General features: G+C 41.1%; 2 protein-coding genes across 2 annotated transcripts in view; one reads left to right on the top strand and one right to left on the bottom strand.

The window, feature by feature from the left end:
- LOC139480281 (VWFA and cache domain-containing protein 1-like) overlaps positions 1 to 7393 on the top strand; it is an 88554-nt gene extending 81161 nt beyond the window's left edge. Inside the window, exons 27-29 of the mRNA XM_071263334.1 lie at positions 3314 to 3459; positions 3793 to 4023; positions 4753 to 7393. Coding sequence (XP_071119435.1) covers positions 3314 to 3459; positions 3793 to 4023; positions 4753 to 5168 — 793 coding nt within the window. The 3' untranslated portion in view covers positions 5169 to 7393. The remainder of the gene's footprint in view (positions 1 to 3313; positions 3460 to 3792; positions 4024 to 4752) is intronic.
- A 3901-nt stretch (positions 7394 to 11294) lies between these two features.
- The window catches only part of LOC139479476 (uncharacterized), a 45198-nt gene continuing 35556 nt past the window's right edge, over positions 11295 to 20936 (bottom strand). Inside the window, exons 10-13 of the mRNA XM_071262322.1 lie at positions 19755 to 19832; positions 15383 to 15431; positions 14649 to 14816; positions 11295 to 11471 (exon numbers count right to left, since the gene is read on the bottom strand). Of these exons, the coding sequence (XP_071118423.1) occupies positions 11334 to 11471; positions 14649 to 14816; positions 15383 to 15431; positions 19755 to 19832 (433 nt within the window). The 3' untranslated portion in view covers positions 11295 to 11333. The remainder of the gene's footprint in view (positions 11472 to 14648; positions 14817 to 15382; positions 15432 to 19754; positions 19833 to 20936) is intronic.

Below are 20936 nucleotides of genomic sequence, written 5' to 3'. Positions count from 1 at the left end.
CGTAGTTACATAGCCAACTTGTATACACCTCACGGGATGCTACACAAAGTACAGGGAAGCAGCCGTTGATCATCCATACGTAGTTACATAGCCAACTTGTATACACCTCATGGGATGCTACACAAAGTACAGGAAAGCAGCCGTTGATCATCCATACGTAGTTACATAGCCAACTTGTATACACCTCATGGGATGCTACACAAAGTACAGGAAAGCAGCCGTTGATCATCCATACGTAGTTACATAGCCAACTTGTATACACCTCATGGGATGCTACACAAAGTACAGGGAAGCAGCCGTTGATCATCCATACGTAGTTACATACCCAACTTGTATACACCTCATGGGATGCTACACAAAGTACAGGAAAGCAGCCGTTGATCATCCATACGTAGTTACATAGCCAACTTGTATACACCTCATGGGATGCTACACAAAGTACAGGAAAGCAGCCGTTGATCATCCATACGTAGTTACATAGCCAACTTGTATACACCTCACGGGATGCTACAAAGTACAGGGAAGCAGCCGTTGATCATCCATACGTAGTTACATAGCCAACTTGTATACACCTCATGGGATGCTACACAAAGTACAGGAAAGCAGCCGTTGATCATCCATACGTAGTTACATAGCCAACTTGTATACACCTCATGGGATGCTACACAAAGTACAGGAAAGCAGCCGTTGATCATCCATACGTAGTTACATAGCCAACTTGTATACACCTCACGGGATGCTACAAAGTACAGGGAAGCAGCCGTTGATCATCCATACGTAGTTACATAGCCAACTTGTATACACCTCATGGGATGCTACACAAAGTACAGGAAAGCAGCCGTTGATCATCCATACGTAGTTACATAGCCAACTTGTATACACCTCATGGGATGCTACACAAAGTACAGGAAAGCAGCCGTTGATCATCCATACGTAGTTACATAGCCAACTTGTATACACCTCACGGGATGCTACAAAGTACAGGGAAGCAGCCGTTGATCATCCATACGTAGTTACATAGCCAACTTGTATACACCTCATGGGATGCTACACAAAGTACAGGAAAGCAGCCGTTGATCATCCGTACGTAGTTACATAGCCAACTTGTATACACCTCATGGGATGCTACAAGTACTGGGAAGCAGCCGTTGATCATCCATACGTAGTTACATAGCCAACTTGTATACACCTCATGGGATGCTACACAAAGTACAGGGAAGCAGCCGTTGATCATCCGTACGTAGTTACATAGCCAACTTGTATACACCTCATGGGATGCTACACAAAGTACAGGAAAGCAGCCGTTGATCATCCATACGTAGTTACATAGCCAACTTGTATACACCTCATGGGATGCTACACAAAGTACAGGAAAGCAGCCGTTGATCATCCATACGTAGTTACATAGCCAACTTGTATACACCTCATGGGATGCTACACAAAGTACAGGGAAGCAGCCGTTGATCATCCATACGTAGTTACATAGCCAACTTGTATACACCTCATGGGATGCTACACAAAGTACAGGAAAGCAGCCGTTGATCATCCATACGTAGTTACATAGCCAACTTGTATACACCTCATGGGATGCTACACAAAGTACAGGAAAGCAGCCGTTGATCATCCATACGTAGTTACATAGCCAACTTGTATACACCTCACGGGATGCTACAAAGTACAGGGAAGCAGCCGTTGATCATCCATACGTAGTTACATAGCCAACTTGTATACACCTCATGGGATGCTACACAAAGTACAGGAAAGCAGCCGTTGATCATCCATACGTAGTTACATAGCCAACTTGTATACACCTCATGGGATGCTACACAAAGTACAGGAAAGCAGCCGTTGATCATCCATACGTAGTTACATAGCCAACTTGTATACACCTCACGGGATGCTACAAAGTACAGGGAAGCAGCCGTTGATCATCCATACGTAGTTACATAGCCAACTTGTATACACCTCATGGGATGCTACACAAAGTACAGGAAAGCAGCCGTTGATCATCCGTACGTAGTTACATAGCCAACTTGTATACACCTCATGGGATGCTACAAGTACTGGGAAGCAGCCGTTGATCATCCATACGTAGTTACATAGCCAACTTGTATACACCTCATGGGATGCTACACAAAGTACAGGGAAGCAGCCGTTGATCATCCGTACGTAGTTACATAGCCAACTTGTATACACCTCATGGGATGCTACAAGTACTGGGAAGCAGGGTTAAAGAGAGAAGTACTCAGCTCTGGGCCCATTTGCACAGAACAATCTTACTTAGAATTGATCTTAGGCTGCTACAATCAACTTTACAATCACTATACAATTGTCCTATTCCACTTGCACAAACCAAACTTAGCGCGATTGTGAGACGGCTTGGAGTAAGATTGAAATCTTCAATGGTGGAGGTACGAATATCTTAAACTCGACTCCTGTCTACAGTTTTCTGCAAATGCGCATAGCTTGCGGTGCATACAATAAGTGGAACCGTAAACGACATACAACATGTACCTCCCTCCATCATACCTTGCACAGTTTCAAGAAAGGTCCCAATTATTTGAAGTATGTTATGACTACCTTTTCAAAACACAGAAAGACGCAGGATTTCAAGAATGCATGGAAGGGAAATAAGAATAATGAATAATGTTGTTTCGAGAAAGCAGTTGTTTAATATATATTCACTGAGTATTAATTATATTGATAACAATATTTAAAAAGTGTGATATTAACATTTGCTATTTATAAAATATTTTACACAAATTTCAAATGCCTCATCATGTGTATTTGCTTATTTAATGAATACATGATTTTCTTTCGTTTAAATTCAGATATAAAAACCGCTTGTCCCATCCCACTCGATTTTATGTTTAAACATGTATGATCTTCCTCTTCAACTTGTATTTATATGTAGATTAATTTAATGATAAATGAAAGGCAAAATAACAGACATGAATGTGACCCAAAAGAAATATAGGGGCAGTTCAGCGATTCAACAACATTGATACACTGGGTAAGGTAGATTGTACTCTACGGGCTTAAGCAAGGGGAAACCACTCCAATCTAGAGTATAAACTAAGATAAGCTGCCCTTGATTTATCCAAAAAGTCTCAGTTACTTAAGATTGGTCCGGACCAATTGTAAGTTTTTGATTGTAGCTTACAGTGATCTTAGCCTGCAATTGCTTTGTGCAAGTGGATTGCAATTGTACCTGAAGACTAAGATCGCAATTTTAAGGATTTACAATAATTGTAGCGCTAAGATCGCTTTGTGCAAGTGGACCCTGGTGTGCATAGAGCTTGTTGTATTGCAGGGACTGTATGGGTGTGCTGGACTGTGAGTGGTGTCAGCTACAGGCAGATGGGAATACACCACTCAAGAACTCCTACTGTGCTAGTCAGAGGGAATGTTTTGGCGGAGTGGTTGGAGCACCCACCCCATATGGAGATGAAATCAGTGGTAAATAGCATTAGGCATTTGATCATGGTCTCTTTACAGATGTTTATGAAACAAACAAGCCTCATGACGATGGAGCACTGATTATTTTACTTGCACTTGCTGCCAAACTATGTTAAGTATAGAAGTGCAATTCACTGATGTAAATACTTCTAAGTAACATGTTGTACTAATACTTTTTCTCGTGTATTTCATATTTGGAAGAAAAGATGAACATTTTGAAACCACTTAACATAAATAGTTATATTCCTGTACAAAGGAGTCAAGTGCACACACTTGATATATGAATTTTGCATGCATATGTGTGTGTGAAAATCTAAAGTGGATATTTTCCAGCCATGGAACAAGAGTTTGACCCCAGCAAGCCAAAGAGTACCCCTGTGGGGCCTGTAGCAGGAGGCATCATGGGCTGTTTCCTATTAGTTGCCCTGGGAGTGTACTGCTACCGCCACCACGTGCATCGCAACTCCCACCACTACATCAGCACACTGCCAGACAACCAGAACCGGATGTCCCACTACTACAATGAGCCTGATGACCCAGAGCCAACTGAGGAGCCAGGAGCAGGTGTGTTGTCTCACTATATCATATCACATCTATATCTAAAATTGTAAAAGGTGTAGACACTCAACTCATTTGAAATATAAAAAGACAGTTAAAAGTAAAATCATCACAGGTGGTAACAGCATATTTTTTAACATTGTACGTCTTGTTTTTAAAGTTTAAGGCTGGCTATGCAAATGAAAAGTGTTGTCCCTTTGGAATCTTTTATATCTGGTGGTCACCTAAACATGTTTGGTTACATACTCAGTTCTGCGTTCTCCATCTTAAACATGGTTGTAACACTGTGGACAACACTCTGGACAGCAGATGACAGCACCTAGACTGATGGCAACCTGTGAAACAGCTTCTACATTATTGAATCGGTTGTCATTGAATTATTTCAAAGCTCATGACATCTGGCACCTGAACATGTTCCTCTGATGTAGTTTTGGTGTTGTTCAGTGTTGGCTGAAACCCACCTGTGTATAGTAGGTCTTCAGCTACCCAGCTTGCTGTAAGAGGCGACTAACAGGATCGGGTTTTAGAACTTGTTTGTTTCTTGTCATTGTATCCCAATTGGATCGATGCTCTTTGTGTCAATCACTGGATTGTCTGGTCAATTATTTACAGTCAGTCGTTATATAGCTGGAATATTGCTGAGTGTGGCATTAAAAAGCAAAAAAACAAAGCTGTAAAACTAATTCTCTCATGATGGTAACCAAGGTACCTAGTTATTTGTCTCGTCAATTTCAGGTCACACCAACTTTGTGTTGGCATCATTCGAGAACCCAGCCAGTATTTCTCCATATCGAGTGAACACATCCTACCGCCGTCCCGCTGGTGGTGACAGTGACCATGGCTACAGTACAATGACACCACATGAAGACAGTGAACATGCCAGTCTGCCTTGCCTGGAACCTCTTCTTATTGGCAAGGACCGATACAAGCCACATGGCCTCACAAAGACTCCTATGTTGCCCCCACCTCCAACAACCAGTAGGCGAAGTCGTAGCCCCACTCCACCACAGACTCGACTGTCCACATACATGCCCATACCAGAACAGACTGTCATACCCTCTGAGTCAATATTGGGGCCTACTACAGTGATTGCAGAAGCCCCACATAGTGTTATTGCCAATGTGCAGGTACACATGGTGGACACACACTGAACTGAAGGAAGCCTAGCACTAGACTGCCAACACACTGGGCTTCATCTCTACTCTAGTGCTCACAAGCTGTGCCAGTGGTGGGGAACAAGGTACACTCCTAACTTCAGTAGTCAATTTCTCAGGGATACCTCACTATGGCAAATGTAGACTGTGTGTGAAGGCCAAATAAACACTGGCATGACTGCCACATGAATGATTTGGGAGAGCCAGCAGGCAGCCAGCTGATCAAGGAGTACACCAGATTGGGAGAGCCAGCAGGCAGCTAGCTGATCAAGGAGTACACCAGATTGGTAGAGCCAGCAGGCAGCTAGCTGATCAAGGAGTACACCAGATTGGGAGAGCCAGCAGGCAGCTAGCTGATCAAGGAGTACACCAGATTGGTAGAGCCAGCAGGCAGCTAGCTGATCAAGGAGTACAGCAGATTGGTAAAGCCAGCAGGCAGCTAGCTGATCAAGGAGTACACCAGATTGGGAGAGCCAGCAGGCTGCTAGCTGATCAAGGAGTACACCAGATTGGTAGAGCCAGCAGGCTGCTAGCTCATCAAGGAGTACACCAGATTGGTAGAGCCAGCAGGCTGCTAGCTATCAAGGAGTACACCAGATTGGGAGAGCCAGCAGGCAGCTAGCTGATCAAGGAATACACCAGATTGGTAAAGCCAGCAGGCAGCTAGCTGATCAAGGAGTACACCAGATTGGGAGAGCCAGCAGGCTGCTAGCTGATCAAGGAGTACACCAGATTGGTAGAGCCAGCAGGCTGCTAGCTCATCAAGGAGTACACCAGATTGGTAGAGCCAGCAGGCTGCTAGCTCATCAAGGAGTACACCAGATTGGTAGAGCCAGCAGGCTGCTAGCTCATCAAGGAGTACACCAGATTGGGAGAGCCAGCAGGCTGCTAGCTGATCAAGGAGTACACCAGTACACTGTGTGTTTCCAACTTGGATGTGATGATATTATTTAGTGCTCCATTCTATCACCCTCTCACCTGTGTTCACCTCCTCTTGTATTGGAGATGGATTGTTTTCAGTGACAAATACGGACATCTGGTGAATGAACACAGACTACAACAACAGCAGTCATACTGTTGCCAGAATCTTTTCAAAAGCGGGTGTTTGTCAAAATGGCAGTGTTTGGACCAATTTTTGAGCACTAGTACATTGTGTATTTGACCTTGTACAAGTGGACAAAGGCATTTACTGTTTGCTATATTATTTCAATACCTCAGTAGGTATACATGTGGCATTTCCTCACTCTCTCTTCAGTGCAAGGCACATTGAGAGTCATTGTCTCTTTCGGAGATGGCATGTGCAAAAGCTTTTTAAAAACCACAGCGATGAATATGATTGGATAAGCTTGTATAACTTTACTGACCTCTGTGAACAGACATCCGAGTAGAGCCGGACATGTACGGGGTGAAAAAAGTGCTGTATAGTTCGCTAATGTATGTCGGCTAGATGTGTTTGTATATTTCATCCTGTTGTCTAGTGAATTAGGCAGTTGAGTGCTATTTCCTTTTCCATAGCTTTGCTGTGTAGCTGTCTTCCATGGCTGATTACCTCCCTTTCTTGTGTCTGCTACATTCTAAGTCAGTAGCATGTGGCTACATCTATGTGGTTAAGTAACCCCAAAGACATTAATCAGATCACCATACACACAAATAGGGGAGACCTAATGTGATGTGCACAAAGAAGCCTGGTATGCCAGTTACCTCCCAGAATACTGTGTTCTATTGCCATGTTTCGTTGTCATGTTTTTTAAGATGATGAATCAAATTTAGAAAGTTTTGTGCGTGTCAGTTTCAGATCCAAAGATTTTGTTGTTAGCTTTATCAGCTAAGATATATACCATTTTTGATGTTTACACAATACAGCTTTATCCTTTACCTTGTTGTACTTTAAGACACAGGACTTTCAATGTCTACAAAACTATTTATCCTTCATAAAACAAATGGAAATCACTTTCTGTATGTAAAGTATTGAAAAATATTTGTTCATTAAGTAGACAACATTCACAAAGAGTGTCAACGATAGTATGTAACATATTATTGATATGAAGCAGAATTTATGATCTTGCTCGATCTTATGGCCAGCTTTTAGTCGAAAGACTTGTTATTATTTATATCTCAATGAAATATATAGTTGATCTCACTGTGAAAGATTATCAAATGTATTACAGAAGAAAGTTATATTTATGTATTAAGGGTTTCCACTTTCTCGATTTTTTTTTGGGGGGGGGGGGGGGGGGGGGTGCGCGCGGGTGTGGGAATGTTTAATATGTTGATTCTTTAAATACTCCAATGTTTAACCTACGTTTAGTTCAAGTACTGGTAGTCGGATGCTTATGAAGTCAGGTTTTTGGTAAAATTTCAAAGTTAAAGAGGAATATATATATGTATATGATATTTACAGTGTGTACATCATAGTGCAAAAGTATATGTGCTGTAAGTAGTTACCATAGAGTATATGATACAATTATGAAATGTACATATGTAAATAGCACAGAGGTTTTAGCTTTGTATTGTGTGACTGGTTTGCCCCCAGTCTAGTGTTGTGTAGACTGGCAACTCGCAGATTCCTCCTGCAGGCTTCCTGTCCTTCTGTATGTGCTACGTTCATGTAATAGCAGTATCACTTGCTGGACGTGGGGTATGTGTGTGATGGAAGGAACACAAAAACTTAGTTGACCATCACTTTGTTGATATTATGGTTTCCTCGGACATGTGCCTACCAGGGTCTTAACTATGTAGGTTATCTAGGCTGTTGAATGCTAATTGTTATCAAATTTTGTAAGTTGTAAATGTGGCTAATGCTCTTTTGCATTAGCATATTTTGTAATAAAAGAAAAGAATAAAAGTGGTTGTTTTTATTTTTAACGTTTATGAAATATAATACTTTAATGGCACCAAATATGAAGACTACAGATGTGGAACATCTTGCCGACATCATGACACTTTCCTAGAGCTCTCCCTGTTCATGGTGACCTTGAAGCTGCTCCATGTCACGTTTCATATGCCCACTTCTATACAAATCCAGGCAGAAGGATACTAAACTCTTGAGCTATTAAAACCCTCTGTATTAATTCCTGATTTACTGTCAAGAGGCAGATTTCTTCATCAGTTAACATTCTGGCCCTATAGCTGGAGTTTGTGTGCTTGACCATTTAATTATGGTCCCATGCTTGTGGTAAAAGTCTAAGATCTTCAGAACAAACCTGGGGAGATTTAAGTCCATCAGCCGTTTCATCTATCCGTTTACATCTACGTGTTCATTTTTTTAATTACGACATAGGTTCGGGATGTATTCAAGTAGCGTATCTGGATTGTCAAAACCGATCAATCCAGTGTTTTTTCCTGCTCACAAGTTAGTCCAGCTTCCTCGTGTATTCTCACAGTTGTAGTCAATAATACAGGCTAGGGTATCTGCTTCCTACCATCCAACTGTGGGATTAAATGTATTGTGTGAGATAGGATGCGCTCAAATGTTTTTGAAATTTTAGTATAAATTGTATATTTCATTTTACATACTTAGCCTATCTCACAAGCAATATGCCCAACCAACCATCCCACATTTTAGTTCCTCTAGCCTATAGCTCTAAGAAAGAGAATGAGTTGGTAGAGAGATGCAACATGGTCAAAGCGTGGAAGGTTACCATGCACGAGAGAACAAAACTGACCCATAGTTCAAGCACGTTTCCAAAAAGGATCGAAGAAGATATGCACAGTGAGATGGGATAATATATATATATACTGACCCGCTAAAAAAAACGTCGCCCCAAGTAACATTGCATGAAAAGTTATTTTGGCAAAGTTTCTAAAATTTAACATTACATTGGCCGGAAAAATGAAATTTGATGCTAAAAAAACAAAGCAGACGACAATAAAACCGATCGCCCAAATGCATCACGGCAACGGTAACCTGATGCACGTGAGTTCCATGCAAATTGAAATGCACATGTTTTACCCTTATAAAAATCCACCCGGATCTGATAACATTCATTCGTTATTGAATTGCTACCACATGCCAAGATTGACAATAAATCAGCGACACCAAGCCCTAAGATGATTGCAGGCTGGACAAACCGCCCAGCAAGTAGCCAGTGCATTTCAAGTCCACGTAAGGACCATATACAGGCTCCAGCAATGGCGGTACCAGACCACCAACACTACAGATGACCGACTACGTAGTGGAAGACTTAGGGTCACCACCCGACGTCAGAATCGTCAGATTGTGCGATAGCATCTTCAAGATCACTTTGTTACTGCTGCGGAAACTGCTCGACAGACCATGGGGACTAACCAGCGACACATTAGTGTGGACACGATTGTCGACGATTGACGAGCAGACACCTCCACTGTCACAGGCCACACCGAGGACCCATTCTGACACCACGTCATCGCCGGCTTGGTCTTCAGTGGGCAACACGGCACAGACATTGGTGCCACCAGCAGCGGTGAAGAGTCCTCTTCTCAGACGAGAGCCGTTACTGTATCTCAACAACAGATGTCAGAGAGAGAGTCTGGCGACAATGTGGGGAAGATTATTTGGAGAGACTCGTAGGGTGGTCCGAGCATCATGGTGTGGAGTGGAATTGGTCTTGCACAGAAGGTCAGCCCTGTCTTCCAGAACATCAGTCCAGGGAGAGGCAATGGTGTCACAGCAGCTTGGTACATTGATCAAGTCTTGAGACCACACGCCATACATCATTTAGCACTTTGCCGCAACCACGAGTTTCAGCATGATAACGCCCATGCCCATACTGTGAGAGCAACAAGAGACTTCTGCGTCAGGCGATCCTCAGAGTGTGGGCTCAAGTGCCAATGGTCTTCATCAATCGCCTTATCCATTCCCTGTATCGACGTTGCACAGCAGTCATCAAATGCACATGGCGGACACACAAGATACTGACTTGTGATACTGACTTGCGCGAAGCGGGGGATATAGTATTCACGACCGTCCGTACGTCCCACCTGTTTGTTGCCGCGATATCTCAAGAACTACACACTGGATTGTTTTCATATTTGGAACTATGGTGTATATACAGACGCCGCAGACACGTCGGTTTTGGTGACCTTGACCCCATTTTCAAGGTCACAGCAGGCAAATCTGCTTTTGGAGTTGGAAAACAGTGTTGCCGCGATATCTCAAGAACTAATCACTGGATTGTCTTCATATTTGGTACTATGGTGTATATACAGGCGGGGGACATTTCGTCACTTTGTGACAAGTACTTGTTTTCTCAGAGACTAGTGTTGTGTTTCACTTTAAGAACATTTGACACTTTAATTTCAACCTTGATCAGTTTTACCATGTTTAATCTTTTCAATATGTCTCAAAGTATGTTTACAGTGTTTGGGCAAATAAGGTTTCTCATATATCTATCCATGGTGATGTTTCTTTTGCAGTTCAGTATATATACACAATAATCCCAAAGTGCACAATAAGATTTTTTCAGTTCCAAAACCAAAATGAGTTTCGTATATCCACTTTTTCTACATATTTTATCTAACATATCTTAGAGTAGAAAGTTTTGTATTGTTGCAAATATATATTCTTTTGCAATCATATATTGACTGGACCTCCTACTGCCTTGAGATGATGAGTGGATGTGAGTGGTGCTCCAGCCCTTTTCCATGCATTTAGCAACTAAACATTATGTACGCTAGTGTTTCAAACCGTCTGCAGGATTTGCCGCATGCACGCACACCTCTCAACATTTGCTAAGGACCACATCTTTGACTAAGATGACTATTTAGGTCCTAAGCAAATGTGATATATATATATATTTGAACACTAAGTCCAGTTACATGTCTGCTGCAGCAAGGGAACCAGATGGAGCTACCTAGTACCTATCACTGTGTTATTCAGTTTCAATTCCCCGTCTAGGTCTCTGTAGAGAGACCTACTAGCTATATCTAAGACTTCTCAAACAACTCAGATGATGATGAATAAAGGATTTAACTGGGTCCCTTAAAATGCATCTAGTTTTGTTTTACTTATTATCCAGAGTATATATAAATGAAGTCAATTGTATTGAAGATTGAGATTCAGGAACAAGCCATAAACAATAACATCAAATAACAATGACTAGTAACCTAATTTTTATTTGGAATATAATTCAAAAACACTCTGTAACAAGTTTGATGAGAACTTCCGAGATAAGGACAGACTGATCAGAATTCCACCTGTGCCACTCTGCGTTCTACCTCATGCGATGTGACATACTCTCCAACCTGGTTCCTCTTTATTCTCTGGTTTGGTAAACTTGTTTGCCTAGACTCTGTCAGTTCAACTTCATCATCAAAGACAACCTGAAACAAAGGAGCTGTTGGACTGGTGTGTGACTACATCACTTCTTAGAACACATGGTACCCTCTGACTACAGCATTCTATATTGTCATGTCTTCAGCTCGGAATGAAACACTTCGACAAGTTCATGCCAGAATTACATACAAAACTTTATTTTGATCAGTTATAGCCAATGTATAGCAGCACAATACTTCCATGCTGGCCCCAGTGCAGAATCTGGGGCAGAATTTGTCTTAAAGGGGCACTGATCTAACGCAATTCCACGGGACTGGTTGTTGCCTTTGTTATTGTTTTTTCCCAGTGAGTACCCGGATGTATAGCAGAAATCTAGACTAGTTCGCGACCTCTGCTGCGCCTTTCGTAAGCGCATTGGTCACTTTTATGGATACCAGTAGTAATAAGGGCGTATGGTCACATTGATCAACAAAATGAAATACAGTTTTCGAAATAATAAGGAAATGTAGGTATCTTTGGGGGTAGCATAGGTAATGGTGACGAAGTTTTGATAAAGCACTTACTTGGTAATTTTGCGATTTTCGTTTACACTATTTTTACTTGCAACACAAAGTAAATGTTTCACCTAAGCATTGCTTTTTTATAGTGTGTATATTTTACTGTCAAAATGTGTAACATATTTATTAAACGTCTAAATATTTTACAAAGTGACTGAAAAACATTTCGTTGAAAAGTACATTTCTATGCTGTTTGGCTTCTAATCCTACATAATAATCTGTTGTGATGTTTGTAGGCCCTTTAGATCGTCTAACCGTAATCAATCTGGACAGATTTCTAAGTCAAAATGGCTGAAATATTTACACATTTTATAAATTGCCTGAGAGAATCAAATTTTACAAATTGACGGTAATATATACACGCTTACAAAGGAAAAGACCTGTGAAAACAACGTCTATCGCGCATTGAAGAATTTCCCAACCAAGACGTAGAGAAACAAGAACGAATCGGTTTAAATGAAGGAAAACAAAATGCAAATACCATAATTACAACCCACCAAATTTATGTGTATAAATTTTAGGCAGCTTCCTTGTTCGAGGAATGTATCCGTGAATATCCACACAAAGAAACAATATCCCACTCGTCTGCAGCTGTACAAAGAAACTTATTCGATGTCACATGTCTCTGTAACAATCAAATATTTTAAAAGATATTTTTCGTTTCGGGATATTATAACCCGTGTTCGTTTCTCAACTGATCACTTGGATTGTTTCAGGTGTTTCACATAGGTGTCAAGTCTCAAGGGTCGGCTGAGAAAGCCCACGTGACAACTATTTTCATAACTCCACGGTTCCATTGAGTGATAGATAACAATGATCAATCAATCAACGTATTATCAGTTAACCCTTTGAACAAAGTATGTTGTTTTTACATCAGCACTTCACGCCATGACATGAGTGTATTCCCTTTGTTTTAGTAAACCTAGACATGTAAACACTCACTTTTGACATATCCACTGTGCAAGATAACAGTGATTAATCAATCAACGTATTTTCTGTTAATCCTTTGATGACCAGGAACGATCCGTTGATTTACAAAAAAAAGTAAATGAACTGATCATTCATCTCTTGCTTGGCTGCCCCGTGCATATTACATAACACACATTTCACCTCACTTCAAACCTGGATTTAGATTGAATAATTACCCCAGACACAATAAATGCCAAATGGGAACCTTTGTCAGGTAATCTAAGTGGTGCTACCACTAATTGTACCTGTAATAAATTCATTAACTGAGCATCAAGGGTATGACGACAAATACACAAGTGTAGGGTTATACAAGAAAACGTGGATGACAACAAGGGAGTAGTAATCGTATTATCGACGCAATCCGAAACCCGAAAATGCTTTCACTGCATGGATACTTTTTTTAGTATAAACTATAACCATCTGGGGTATTTCCAAATTACGACATCCGATGAGCTCCGCTGTTCTTTTTGTTTCTTTGTTTAGGCTGAAGAAATTAATTAACATGCACAGTTAACCAATCAGTGTTTATGCAAAAATGCGTATAACAAATATTGCCTCCAGCCTCCAAGTTCATTTAGCTGTCCTTGCAGACGGTAGCCTAGTCTGTTGTCACGCTCAGTTGCGTTGCGTATCATCCGGGTACTCACTGGGAAAAAAACAATAACAAAGGCAGCAACCAGTCCGGGGAATTGCGTTAGATCAGTGCCCCTTTAAAGGCCAAGTAAAGTGAAAAACTTCATTGAGAAATTGTTGCAAATATCAATCAATTCCCTAGAAAAAAGTAATCATATCATTCGTTAAAAAGTATTTCAATATCCGAGTGAAAGTACTGACATCACCCGCTCCGTAATCAAATTCCAATACAAATTTTTTTGGGGGTGTGGCTTAAAGCTACCGGCCCAACCAGTCAGGATGTGTGGTCAATCAAGAGCAAATCTAAAAGTGTTGCTATTTCTGTTACCCCCGGTAATGTAGCATAAATAACAAAATCTTACAAAAATAACATTGCATACATTGTTGAGTGTTCGAAACAGCCTTTGCTGTTGACATGGTGAATAAATAAAGTAACATTGTCTTTATGAAACTAGCTTATTATGCTTATGGTGGGGGTTGGGTGACATGCTGTGATATAACTGGAATACTGTTAAAAGCGGCGCTAAACCCAACTCACTCACTCACTCACTGTTTGAGTACCATACACCACACACTGCCATCAGACCTATTTCACACCATGCATGCCTTTCAGGGATTAAGCCCCTGAGACTGAGGACATCTTCAACATTGTTACTAGAAAGGTATAAATTGACATAAGTTGTGTAATGAAAAGGATGAGCAGACAGATTAAAATATCTGAGGCGGCAGCAGGCAGACCGGGTGCCGACCCGATCATCGGAATTGAGCAGAAACCCGTTTTGACCCATGGCAGATTTTTTGTTCATTAGGGGATGAATGTCTGTTTTACACTATTTCAAACTTTCCATTTCAAGTTGCTATGTTGAGTTTACTTGCCCATTTAAGAGCAAATTACTGATGATTGGGTTGTTTTGTGAGCAGGATCAAGTGTTTTCATCATGTTCAAACTGCATGGATCATTGTTCATGTCTGGTCTTGGCTTGATTGTTTAAAGGCCGTCATGAAATATTTGGAATATTACTTACAACAACTTCAAACTTCAAAGATTCACTGTGCACTACTCACCTGCCTCCCCATGTTCTCTCTTCTCCCTGCTGCTGCACATCCCAGCCACAGGACCAGTGCCAACAGTACCAGCCCCATCAGCAGGTAGCTCAGCAGAGCGGGGTAGAGGTGCAGAGACAGGAGCAGACCCCCTGCCTGCACCATGCATAGGCTCACAGTACACACCACCTGATGACACGCAGATTACCATGCACTTTTATTGGACTTTTTAATCCATCACTCTCTCTCTCTCTCTCTCTCTCTATGATAATCTTAATCTTGTAGCCAACTATTACAACACACTGTATTGTTTCACTACATGATATCTCAATGTTTTCTTATTTTTTCTGTTATTTCTTGCATTTAGACGGTTTATAAGTGAGATAAAGCACTCCTCCATGGTTATGGTCGATGAAGTAAGGGTTTCGGCATTGTAAGACCAAGGAGCTTACCGATACCTGTTGCCTTGGTCTTACTTCAACCATAACCTTGAAGCCGTGCTTTATCCTTTCCATATAGACCTGAAACTACGCAACAATTTCATCAAGCATTTCAGGAGTTCTGATTTCAAGGTGAAATATTATTGGATGATAATAATTCACCATAACATACACTAACATATATGACCCTGCAAGCCAAATTAGCTATGAACACAAAAGCTGTGAGGGGAAGCTGTGAGGTATTTTGAGATGTTCATGGTTTGTCTTGTCACGAAACATAATTCATAGCCAGCTCTGCCTTGTCACTAAACATACCTCCAGCATCAGATGGATATTCAAAGGCAGCCTCTTCCATGAACATTTTCTGTGACACGAAAATAGATGTTAATAACTTACATCAGTTGAAAATGACAGTCAAAGGAATATCAAAGTTGCTGTCATCATTGAAATTATTACATTTTCCACATAGTCTGGGAGCCAAAAGACACACAGAAATACAATCTACTAAGCATTTAGAGCAGAATTGTTATACTACCATTTTATGCAGATTTCGAATGAATGCAGGATTTGCAAAGCATGTGCACTGTCAACTTGGTGTCGACCGATAGTTTCCAAATCTTTTCATGTTTTTATTCAAGGTGCACAAATGATTTGATACACCTCGCAAGGCAAGACCCGTTTTATTACAACAAAGATCTCGATAATTGTCAGATTGTCTTGATTTAGCTTTGCCGTATTGTTTGAATTAAATGTAAGTGATAAGAGACATGGAATCTGATTGGTCAGTAGGAAGGACAAAGAAGTGACGTAACTTGTTACACTAATGGTGGCTCTACAATTGAGCCACAAAATTCCAGCGTATTTTGGCAAGAGTCCATTTAGGAGATAAACTTACTGTGTTTTTAATGAAGAGCTAGATCACCTGTAGATTTAACCACACTTTATTGAGTCAAAAATGTGATGAGGTCACCAAATTGCTTGTCTCAGAGGTGGTTATTGATACCTGATTGTCCAATCGGATTCAAATAATTTCCACATCACATTCATGGTAGAATACAGTTTGAGGAGGAGGTCATTTTAAGTCAAGTGCAGTTGCTCTTCTGGTTTCTTCTTATTTGTGTTTCTAATTACAATATATCATTTTCTATTTCTTCATATTTTTTCTCTTTTACTTTTTTCAAGTGTGTAGAATATGAGAAAAGTTTCAACAAAAGTTGTGACCTTGTGCCCTCTTGATGCTGTATATAGGCTGCAACTGTGGTGTTGTCTGTCGCAATTAGTACTGACAAGCTTTAGATGAGCAAACCTGATGACAAGGGTGGTTATCAGCCATGGGCTGATTGATATGGCGAATGATAGAACTTGAACCTCTGACATTTGACTGCGAATTGAAGATAAGGTTGACAGCTTGGATGAATGGGAACATGAAGACAGGCATCCTGTAAGTCTTATCATCCAATCTTCTAATCTGGGGGAGCTCCTTGGCTTTTTGACGGACTTCATTTGGAACTTGTGAGGGCATACTAGATAGTCCTTGTTGAGTACTTTTAGATGAATTATCATGTGTATTTCTGATGTATTTTCTTTGGTAGTGAGAAGACCGGAGAGAGAAGCCCTTGGTGGTGTCTGACTCTTTTCATGCACTGATGACTCCCTTGACTAGAAGCTGAGTGGCTGGTGGTACGCACTGGTGGTATGCTTTCTCTGGAGGTGCTATGATATCCTTGATAAGCTGAAACATTGCCCCAATATAGATGGTGTCTTGAGTAGATGCCAAATCTGACTTGTCGGGGTGAACCTGGAAGCCCGGGTATGTGAGTAGTTCAATGAAGGCCTGTGACTTGTCCTGAGAGTCGTTGATGTAGCCTTGTAGTCTTACTACCTGAAGATGAACAAATCTGATAACAGGGGTGGTAATCCAGGTAAATAGCCATGGAGTGATCAGTATGCCAAACGGAAGAATGTTGACCTGGAACTTCTGCCTGTTGACTGCAAATTGTAGAAAAGGTTGACACCTTGAATGAATGTGAACATGACGATAGAGGAGTAAGTCTAGGCTTATCACCCTCATCTGGGAGTGTTTCTTAACTTCTGGACAACAAGACTTTGACATTGTAGATGTACCCTCTTCTTACAACCTCGAGGGCCAGACGTATTCTGTGATTGACTTCCAATTTTTGGTGTACTGTATCAGATGACCCCTGAGTGGTCCAGGGGTTCCGGTAGTGTTGAATTTCAGTAGCCTGCAATCAATGTCCGCAAGACAGGCAAGGACAACAGGATTTGGAGATATGTGTTGAACTTGAGATGAGTCACTCATATCTTGTCGAGACCACTGCAACGCTGCATAAGGTCTGTTTAGGTGTAGTTGGCCTTGGGACGTGCTGATCTGTCTTGCCAGGATGGGGCACGTGAGGAGTCAAGTCTTGATGCCACATGTCTTCACTTGGGAGGATCTTGCTGAAGTTGATAATCTGCTGTATGTTTCTGCATTCTGAAAGCCATGCTGATGGTGGGGGGAAAGAGATGACGTCTCTGATGCTGGCAGCAAAACAGTTGATGTAGGTAATGACGTTTAACATCTGCTTGTTAACAGCGTTAAGGTCCTTGAACCTGGCCATCTCAACTTGCATCTTGGTAGACGGTGATCTCCTGATAGTCTTCGTTGATGGTAAGATATTCTGCCAGTGACAATCGTGAGCATTGATGGCTCTGGATGTGTGCAGTGATAGATCTATCTATACATTGTCAGTATAAGAAGGGAAGGGGGGTGTGCTAAACTCCTCTGACTTAGACACCGGCTCTTCGTAGCCCACACACTCAAAAAAGGATGCAAGTAACTCTAACCTATAACTCACTTCTTCACATGGTCTGTATCATTCTCCTTTACAAAATCACACAAGAACCTCAATCCAATGCTTCTAGGAGACAGCATCAGTTGACATCAGGACTATTTATATACTTGTGTGGGTGAGTAGCTAGCATCAGTTGACATAAGGACTATTTATACACTTGTGTGGGTGAGTAGCTAGCATCAGTTGACATCAGGACTATTTATATACTTGTGTGGGTGAGTAGCTAGCATCAGTTGACATCAGGACTATTTATATACTTGTGTGGGTGAGTAGTTAGCATCAGCTGACATCAAGGTCCACTTGCACAGAACAATCTTAGTTACAATGATCTTAGGCGCCTACAATCAACTTTACAAGCATCATACAACTGTACTTTTCCACTTGCACAAACTGTTCTTAACATAATTGGAAAACTGTTTGGTTTTATAGCTAAGATCAAAATCTTCAACGTTGGAGGTACAAATATCTTTAACTCAACTCCTGTCTACAGAAGAAAGGTCCCAATTATTTGAAGGAAACGATTACTAGAATGATGGCATGTATTATTTTTGTTCTGCATTGATACTGTTGTGATTTAGGAATTGTGCGTTTAATATTGTAACTGGTGAAATACTTTCTCATGTTTTGTTAAAAGTATTGAAATACGAATAATACATTCATAAATTTGGGTCTAGAGTGTCAAATATTATGAAAATTAAAATATATATATATATATATATATGGGGACTGCCTCTGTGGTGTATCGGTAGAGAGTCCCGCCCGTTAGCAGATGGTACTTGTTGTTACCCTGTCATTAAAGACTCGGTTGGCTCGGAGTCAGTATACTGTATCTGAGTGGTTTATTCATGTTGAACTGCAGCATGGTGCATGCATGTCGATATATACATGTAATAATCTTGGAAGCAACGTTAAACCCAATTTCACCTCACCTCACATATATTATATGGGAATTAATTACATTAATTCTTTTTAAAAAGTGTGAATTTTACTTTTGCTATTTAAATATTTTACAAAAGTTTCAAATGTCTAATCAAATGCATTTCCTTGATTGATTAATATGTATATTTTTTTTTTTAAATTCATAATTAAAACTATTAGTCCCTTGTCCCACTCAATTTTCAATTTAAATGTGTCTGATTTTGCACTTCAACTTGTATTTAATTGTAGATTATTTTAAGACAAAAGACAAAATCGCTGACACGAATATGACCCAAAAGAAATGCAGGCGGAGCTCAGCGATTCTACAACATTAATACACTGGGCAAGGTAGATTCTACGACGGTGTATACAAAGGGAAACCACTCCAATCTAATAAACTTAGATTAGCTGCCCTTGAGTTATCCAAAAGGTCACGGGCGTTACCCGTTTTAATACCTCCCTTGATTAGCGAAAAGGTATGTTGTTTCACCCTTCTTTCAGCATTGAGTCAGGTGGGAGCATTGACTTGATAGTTATGTGGTTCACTATAGCAATTAACAATATTTCTACCTTAAATCTGAGGTGCATTCTTTGCGTTGTTGAAGTGTTGATTCGAATCATACAGATTAAACAAAATAAAGACACAATCTTTGAACGTGAAGCAGTTTATTTATGTGAAACAGACCCTGTCTTGCACGCCATTTTGTCAAGTTTATTCAGGGGAGTACAATGATCTTGGCTACAATCACTTTGTGCAAGTGGATGGCGATTTTAGCCAAAGCCAAAGATCGTGATCTTAAGAATTTACAATAATTGTAGCACTAAGATTGTTCTGTGCAATTTGACCCAGGACTATTTATATACTTGTGTGGGTAAGTAGCAAGCATCAGTTGACATCAGGATTATTTCATTACCTGTATGGGCGAGCAGCTAGCAGCAACAATAAGTAGAGGCCTGAGATTGACAGCAGAACAATGGATTGTTGAAGGGGACTGTTGAAAAAAGGACACAGAACAGTAGTAGAACACTCATACATCCCTGACACACCCTCTCCTTCACTACACTAGAGACCCATGAAGATCCGGGTAAGAATAGGCCTTTAGCTTGCCATGAAAAGCGACTATACATGTCATTAGAGGTGACTAATGGGATCGGATGGTCAGGCCTGCTGACTTGGTTGATGCATGTCATCACATCCCAATTGTGTGGATCAATGCTTACGATGTCAATCACTGGATTGCCTGTCCAACTCGATTATTTACAAGCCGCTGTCACATAGCTGGAATCTTGCCGATTGTGGCATTAAACAAAAAACAAACAAACTACACAAGATGTCTGACTTACCCATCACTGACACACCCTCTCCTTCACTACACTAGGAGTCATGCATACCACACACTGACACACCCTCTCCTTCACTACACTAGGAGCCGTGTATACCTATCACTGACACACCCTCTCCTTTATAACACGAGGAGTCATGCATACCACACACTGACATACACTCCTTCACTACACTAGGAGTCATGTATACTACACACTGACACACCCTCTCCTTCACTACACTAGGAGTCTTGTATACCCATCACTGACACACCCTCACTACACTAGGAGTCATGCATACCACACACTGACACACCCTCTCCTTCACTACACTAGGAGTCTTGTATACCCATCACTGACACACCCTCACTACACTAGGAGTCATGCATACCACACACTGACAAACCCTCTCCTTCACGACACAAGGGGTCTGGTATACCCATCACTGACACACCCTCTCCTTCACTACAGTAGGAGTCTGGTAAACCCATCACTGACACACCCTCTCCTTCACTGCACTAGGAGTCTGGTATACCCATCACTGACACACCCTCTCCTGCACTGCACAAGGGTTCTGGTATACCCATTACTGACACACCCTCTCCTTCACTGCACTAGGAGTCTGGTATACCCATCACTGACACACCCTCTCCTTCACTGCACAAGGGTTCTGGTATACCCATCACTGACACACCCTCTCCTTCACTGCACAAGGGGTCTGGTATACCCATCACTGACACACCCTCTCCTTCACTGCACTAGGAGTCTGGTAT

Source organism: Haliotis cracherodii, unplaced genomic scaffold, assembly GCF_022045235.1.
Source record: "Haliotis cracherodii isolate W230 unplaced genomic scaffold, xgHalCrac1.p SCAF_4, whole genome shotgun sequence".
NCBI lineage: Eukaryota > Metazoa > Mollusca > Gastropoda > Lepetellida > Haliotidae > Haliotis > Haliotis cracherodii.
The sequence above is the reverse complement of the archived record's forward strand: the minus strand, read 5'-3'. Positions and strand labels throughout refer to the sequence as shown.